This window comes from Helicoverpa zea, chromosome 10 (assembly GCF_022581195.2).
Source record: "Helicoverpa zea isolate HzStark_Cry1AcR chromosome 10, ilHelZeax1.1, whole genome shotgun sequence".
In the NCBI taxonomy this organism is placed as follows: Eukaryota; Metazoa; Arthropoda; class Insecta; order Lepidoptera; family Noctuidae; genus Helicoverpa; species Helicoverpa zea.
In genome coordinates this window covers 6,816,669-6,824,194 of record NC_061461.1, presented here as the reverse complement: position 1 = coordinate 6,824,194, position 7,526 = coordinate 6,816,669, and the positions used below count along the sequence as shown (strand labels likewise).

The 7,526-nt window shown below is 36.3% G+C and overlaps 1 protein-coding gene across 2 annotated transcripts; it reads left to right on the top strand.

Annotated features, from left to right (window-relative positions):
- Window positions 1-1,011: 1,011 nt before the first annotated feature.
- On the top strand, window positions 1,012-7,225 carry LOC124634081 (glutamate receptor ionotropic, kainate 2-like). Of its 2 annotated transcripts, XM_047169495.1 has the most exons (18): window positions 1,013-1,281; window positions 1,378-1,538; window positions 1,654-1,821; window positions 1,914-2,080; window positions 2,169-2,365; window positions 2,476-2,741; window positions 2,806-2,910; window positions 2,991-3,107; window positions 3,179-3,385; window positions 3,530-3,691; window positions 3,989-4,188; window positions 4,264-4,465; window positions 4,918-5,009; window positions 5,141-5,277; window positions 5,399-5,514; window positions 5,726-5,878; window positions 6,286-6,362; window positions 6,543-6,707. In XM_047169495.1, the coding sequence occupies exons 1-18, from the start codon at window positions 1,209-1,211 to the stop codon at window positions 6,562-6,564; spliced, it is 2,622 nt and encodes an 873-aa protein (XP_047025451.1). In that variant the 5' UTR covers window positions 1,013-1,208; the 3' UTR covers window positions 6,565-6,707. The 2 variants fall into 2 exon arrangements, with proteins under 2 accessions (XP_047025450.1, XP_047025451.1); XM_047169494.1 differs by lacking the exon at window positions 6,286-6,362 and having other exon boundaries at window positions 1,012-1,281; window positions 6,543-7,225.
- The last annotated feature ends 301 nt before the right edge of the window (window positions 7,226-7,526 follow it).

Genomic DNA, 7,526 nt, shown 5'->3' with positions numbered 1-7,526 from the left:
CACCGCCGCTCCGCCGCGTCCGCACCGCCGCGCAGTGATGCCAGATTGGGGGGATTCCCCCCAAATTTGGGGGTATTTTCTGCCCACGGGGGATTTTTTGGGGGGAACAATCCTTTGGGGGGATCAGCGGGAAACTACACAAGAAACTGTAAGAATTTTCACTGTACATGAAATATTTTTATTGAGCCTAAGTTACTATGGACGTCTGACATTGTTCTTTTCGCAATTGTTTAAACGTGATTGATTTGATTATAATAAATAAGTGTTGATTACAGTACAAGTTGTTTTCCTCTTACCTTAAAGTAATTGTCAATCTTTCTTCTGGCTGAATAGCACGTCGATAATTAGTGTCCCTTTTATATAAACTTATACGTATTAAAGATAGTAACTCATCGAATGTTTTACTGTCATACGAAAATATTTCTTGAACTTATTTGGATAAAGTCTATATTCGAAATATAAAGTATGAAATTGACCAAGAAAACATCTCTTCAAATTTAAGGGATGTACCCACAATCTCTTCTTTTTATTATTTTCGTCTTCCTCTAGAGCTTCGCAAATGGCAACTATCTGAATGCGCATCATTTAATTGAAATATCAGTAAACGTCCGATTTTTTTTAAAAATACACTAGTTTTATCGTATGGGAACCACGAGTGATCTCAGAGATCGTTTATAAAATACTACGAGCAACTTCAAATACTGAGCTCTTTTATGTGTAGAATAGTCGGCCGCTCAGCGTACGCATCTAGTGTGAACCTACACGAGCGTATTCTTTTGTTCACACATGTAGCGTATCGTACGCTATAGCCTATTGTCGGCTTGGTGAGTACGCGTACTGCAGATTGAGTCGACGTTCACACTGAGGCCGACTGTGAGTATACTCACAGTCAGCGGCGGACAATACGTTTGGTGTGAACAATCCCTCAGTCTTGTTGATTACGATATACCTAATACTTGTTACTCACAGATTATAACGTGTTATACATTCAAATCGAGAGCGTCGCTAATTTTAGCGCTGCAGTTAGATATTAGAGCCAGTAGAATAGCATTCGAAACAATTATAGTTAGGGCATTCGTTCCCGCATAGACATTTGGGTCAAGTGGCATCGCTTCTTCTGGACATTCATTAGATCTGTAATAAGGTTTTCATCAAATCTATGTTAGGAATTTTATATAGATAATAGTGTTGGTTTATGATTGAGGCGAATGTCAAGATTACTGCTAAAATGGCTTGCGGCAACATTATGTTTACTTCGCGTTCATGGAGATAGGACTTTGGGTATGTTTTGTTACTTTATTTGAATTTTCAGCAGATTTCATATATTTCTTATATTTTGTTCTTATATTACTCTACTTTTGTGTTGTCTGCGTTCAGGTGCCATTTTCGATGACGGCACATTTTTATTAGAAGCCGCATTCAACGTTGCAATTGCGGCGGCATCCGAAGACCAAGAAAATCCATTTGTAGCAAATGTCATAAAAACATCTCCTTCTGACATAACTGAAGCTGAAAATGCGATGTGTACGCTTTTAGAGGTAATTGTTACATTCTATTATAGTTGGGATACTGGTATAATACATATTATTTAAAATAACAATAATTTTTTTAAAGAAGTTTTTATTTAATTTGAATATTTGCCTTATTTTTTAGAGTAACGTGTTTGGAGTTTTTGGTCCCACAAAGAAAAGTTCATTACAACATATTCAGTCGATAGCCGATTATCTGGAAATACCTCACATTATTACCGATCCTGTGGAAACACAAAATCGTAATTGGTCTGTGATTAATTTGTTTCCACATCACTTGGCTTATTCTCAGGTATTTTATTGTTTTATATCGATGAATGTTTTATATAATTTTGCATTCGTATTTATGTTATATATTTGAAATTGATACACAATTTTCGGTAGTTATTTGCAGACCTCATTGAATTAAAAGGGTGGACGGATTTTACAATAATTTATGAAGGTGCAGAACTTTTACCATTTTTCGATAGCATTTTATCGATGCAAGATTTAGATACCGGTCAGAAAATATTAATAAAAATTGTACAATTACCTGATGGTGACGATTTCAGGTATGCTACTACTTTGTCTTAGAATACAATATCACATTTTTTTATGTTGTTAAAAATATATTAGTGAATATTATGATTTATTTTTTAGGTCCCAGTTGAAGTTTATTAAAAAGTCAGGATCTGTAAATTATATAATTAATTGCAAAAGAGAAACGTTGCCACTGGTGCTGGAACAAGCACAGCAAGTTGGAATCATGTCTGATGAGCATAGTTACTTAATCATGAATCCAGATTTCCAAACAATAGACATAGACCCATTTAAACATGGAGGTTCCAGTATCACAGGTACTTAAAAAAAAGAATTATATTATGAATGTATAAATAGCTTGGTATACTTTCCAATTTTGTGCGCAAACATGTTGACTCGCTACAATGCCATTGTTTTTCATGTCCAGGAATTCGCATGTTCGATCCAAGTTTAGAGTCCATTCAAAACTTTATCACATCTTTAAATGAGAAGGTAGCCGAACTATCTGAGAACGAAATAGAAAATGCGATAGCAGAAAATGGTTTGACACTAGATTTAGCTTTGGTATACGATGCTGTTACCTTATTTGTTTCAACTTTGAATGCTATGTCTCTTGAAGAGGGTTCAAATGTAACATGTGATGACGCAGAAAGCTGGGGCTTTGGATCTAGCATTGTAAATTATGCGAGGACTGTAAGTAACTTTGTCATCGGCTATATCCTTTTTTTCTGAAATAAAATGATGTATTTAATTGTAGATGGAAGTCGATGGCCTAACTGGGATAATAAAATTCGATGAAGATGGTTTCCGTTCAGAAATCGAAATAGACGTACTTGAAATTATGAGCTACGGATTAGAGAAGGTATTAATATTACTAATAATGTTTATAATGTGTTCTTTTATCTTATTAAAATAATAGTGTAACTGCTCTTTGCATTCTAGGTTGGAACTTGGACGTTAGAGGATGGTTTTGTTGAAACAAAAGACAATGTATCCCCAGCAGAACAAGAAGGGTCTGAATCAATGAAGGGCAAACATTTTGTCGTTCTTACAGCATTGGTATGTTACTGTTTTTCCAAAATTAAGTAAGAGAACCAAAAGACAATAAAAATGCGTCATTTCATTTTCAGAGTGCTCCTTACGGCATGCTCAAAGAATCTTTGAAAAAACTCGAAGGCAATGACCGATACGAAGGTTTCGGTATTGAACTTATTGACGAGCTAGCGAAAATTAATGAATTTAATTACACATTCGATATACAAGAAGACGGAGTTTATGGCTCATATGATAAGAAGACAGGCAAATGGAACGGAATGATGGAGAAAATTATGGACGGTGTAACTATCATTTGCCTTATTTTGGCCAAATTTCACGAAACTTGTGACAAGCTCTTATCTTTTTCTGGTATTGAGTAGTTGAATTCACATTAACCTATGTACAAAATAATGTTGATATTTTTCCAAAGTCTTTCCATGTTACAGAGGGCAGATTTCGCTATCACGGACTTAACCATAACAGCAGCTCGACAAAAAGCAGTAGACTTCACTAGTCCTTTTATGAACCTAGGTATAACTATATTGTATAAGAAACCAACAAAGGAACCACCAGATCTCTTTTCCTTCATTTCACCGTTTTCCATGGGAGTAAGTATAAGTATTACAATTTTTACAATATTATAAAGAATATAAATAGATTTACAATATAAATGCTTTTTACTAATATTATAAAGCTGAAGAGTTTGTTTGATTGTTTGTTTAAATACGCTTATCTCAGGAAATACTGGTCCGATTTAAAAATTCTTTCAATGTTAGATAGCCCATTTATCGAGGAAGGCTATAGGCTATATATCGCTAAGTTTTAATTGTACGCGGACGCAGTAGCGGGCGACCGCTAGTGACTATTAATTCTGCTCCATTTTAAAACCTCTATCACTATTATAGGTATGGGGATGGTTGGCTGGAGCGTTTGTTGGCGTATCTTGCCTTTTATTTATATTAGGACGACTGGCTCCAGAAGAGTGGCAAAATCCATATCCGTGTATAGAAGAACCAGAAACATTGGATAATCAGTTCACTTTAGCCAACTCTTTTTGGTTTACGTTAGGAAGTGTGCTTACTCAAGGATCTGAAATTGCACCCATGTAAGTAGTTAATTCTAAAGTCGATCTTCTCGTTTGTTAAGCTAATGTGCATTCATTTTTACATAAATGTTTTAGTGCCGTATCAACCCGTATGGCTGGAAGTATGTGGTGGTTCTTCACTTTAATCATGGTTTCATCTTACACGGCTAACTTAGCTGCTTTTCTTACGGTTGAATCAAAGTTTTATGCTATTAAAAGTGTAAATGACCTCGCAAGCAACCCGTATGGAATGACTTATGGCGCTAAGAAAGGAGGAGCTACCTTCAGTTTCTTCAAGGTAACGGATATTCGTGATGAATAATAAATAAGTATCGAAGGAACTTTCTTGAAAGATGTTGACTCGCACTTAGTTTTTTTTTTTTTTTTTTTTTTAAAGCTGGTTCAAATTTTATTTTATAATATTTACATAATATTTACATTAATTTTAAAAATTAAAAATAAACTTATATAGTAGCCTTATCGGGAATTACATGATTGAGCCGTTTGGGGTTGAAACTCTCGGGCCGTGGGGTCCGAGTGCTCACGCGCTTGCGAAGGAAATTTCTAAGCGCCTTGTTGACACTTCTCATGACCCAAGGGCTGGTTTTTATTTCGCACAGAGGTTGAGCATTGCCATTCAACGCGGCAATGCTGCCAGCCTTCTGGGTACATTACCCAGTGACAGCGATGAGGAGCAATTTCTCGCACTTAGTAGAAAATAACATTTTAATTAACTTTGCTTTTGTTTAGGAGTCAGATAATTTACTGTATCAGAAAATGTATCACTATATGGAAGACCATCCAGAATTACAGACAGCAACAAATGATCAAGGTTTGGACAGGTGAGTTTTATTCTGTAGTAAACTACCATTTCATAAAGCAAAACTGCATCAGTAAGTAGTCCTCCTCCAAGTTATTAAATTATTATAAAACGTTGGCATGAAAGAAGATCAATTGAACTTTTTTCCGTCAGAGTAAAATCGGATTCAGAAAACTATGCATTTCTAATGGAATCTACATCGATCGAGTACATGGTCGAGAGAAACTGTGATGTCGCACAAGTTGGCGGGTTACTGGACAGTAAGGGCTATGGCATCGCTATGAAAAAGAGTAAGAGATTTTTATTCAATGATAGAGTCTTTTGTTTTTTTTTTTGCCTATGTATAGACGATCTGCCTTAAGTGCATAACGTTCGGGACACATTTTTATATTTTTGTACACTTTTTTACAGATTCTCCTTATCGACAACCAATGAGCGAATCGATACTGCAACTGCAAGAAGAGGGAAAACTAACGAGAATGAAAGATAAATGGTGGAAAGAAAAACGAGGAGGGGGTGCTTGTGCCGTACGCTTATCATTTTTACAATTAATCAATCATCTAACATTAGTGATTACAATATTTCTAATGTTTAAGTTCATTTTACTTCAGAAAGCTTCACAATAATCACGGCTAACACAACTTTAGATCCCTAAAACATTTTAATCGTCGCTCCAACACCATTAGTCTTCATCGTGAAAATGTTCTGCTGAACCATTAACCTATCTGTATCGATCAGGATGACGACGCTGGAGGCGGTGAGGCCCAGCCCTTAGTGCTGGCGAACGTGGGCGGCGTTTTCATTGTGCTCGCCGCGGGTTCGGGCATGGCTGTCGTCTGCGCCTTTGTGGAGATGGTATTCGACGTGTGGATGATATCCCGCAAGATGAAGGTATTTTGTGTGTTATTAATATACATTACTTTTGTTATATTTTCATTTCACTGTTTGACGGTGGTTTAGGGTGAGCTGTTTTTAAGACTTTTGAGATGAATGATAAAATGAGAACGGGGTTGTGACTAATAGGATGTACTGACTTGGTGATCGGACTGGTTCACATTTTAGGAATAAAATGTTTTTTTAGAACATGAATCAATGCTCTTTAATAAGAAAATCTTAGAATTACAGGCTATTCGAGTGTTTATTTGATTCAAATCCTTCCTTGCAGTGGTTTTTGGGACAAATGTAGATTTGAGTGTGACAACTGCATGTAAGAGTATTCACACTTTCCCCCGCAACAGAAAATCCGTATCCACGTTGTAAATAAATTATTTTGAAATTGTGTTTTCTCGTTTTACCAGAATTGCATGATCCAGTTTGAACCCCTACCAAACTGTAGTTGCTTCGTGTTACTCCATATCTTTTTTCATTGCCATTGGTAAGTACTGTACCCTATCTGTTATCTGTGTCTCCCTGTAGCATTTTCTATTTACATTCCATTCTGCTACCCAGTGGTTCCACTAAAACGTAGGTATTGAATTTCATCAGTAGTGTAAATATTATTCGACTAGCAAGCATCGCGGTTCTCTTTTTTTACACCGTTTTCATAATTTTGCAGGTATCGTTTCGGGAAGAGTTAAAAGCTGAATTGAAATTCATTTTGAGCTTTAGTGGGGACACGAAACCTGTTCGCCATAGAGAGTCTACCGGGAGCGGTTCTGGTGGCTCCAAGGATGATGGGGAGAAGAACGCTGATGCAGAGTCGCTTGATGATGATGATCGAGCAGACCCATCACCTACCCCGCGATCTGAGAGGTCGGGCCATTCTCATCATACCCTGCATAGTAGGAGACAGAGTAATGCCGTACAGATGGCTAAAATGAGGAAATATAGCTTGCGAAGTGCTATGTAGGCTACAAATAAATATATATATTTTATTCTACAACTTCAATCATTTGGTATGACAATGTATCTTATCTAGATTCACAGGACATGTTGAATGTTAATTTTGAAGTTACCATTGTGATTTTAATGCAATAAATATATCATTGGCTTTGTAATTTTAGGTATGTCAATGATACAGATTATAATGTCCATGATATCGCAATCTAATTAACTCATGTCAACATTAATTATGTAACCATTTGAATTTAATAGGTACTGTTATGCAATTTCTGATTGTATTGCGAACCGTTAATTATTAAATTAAGCTTATTGAATGAAAAAAGCTTTAGTTTTAGTGTCTCTCCATAATCTTACTTTGACTTCAATTTTTTCTTTGATACACCTATATCAGTAAAATTTACCTTTCATTTTTCTTTCCACAGTCTCAATTTTCCTCTACTATTTACCATGAACCGGGTTATCCAACAAATGAGTGTCGAATTCCATGAACCAACTACGTAGCTACTAGCTAGTTCATATCATGTCGAGCTGTTAATTAGTACGTGGTTTGAGAAATGCGTGGCAGTCCGTCCTTGTAATGTGTCGACCGTGAGGAGGGTGCGGTAATGAAGGAACTTGATCGAGGAGCCGCCACTTCTTGGGGTCATTCCTTATATTTCAGAACCGTTGACAACGAGTCCAAGCGAAAGGAGGTACG

Coding starts and splice junctions, on each gene's coding strand:
- LOC124634081 (XM_047169494.1), top strand. CDS start 1,209: ATGTCAAGATTACTGCTAAAATGGCTTGCGGCAACATTATGTTTACTT. Junction 4,189..4,263: donor GGATCTGAAATTGCACCCAT/GTAAGTAGTTAA, acceptor TAAATGTTTTAG/TGCCGTATCAACCCGTATGG. Junction 5,010..5,140: donor AATGATCAAGGTTTGGACAG/GTGAGTTTTATT, acceptor TTTTTCCGTCAG/AGTAAAATCGGATTCAGAAA.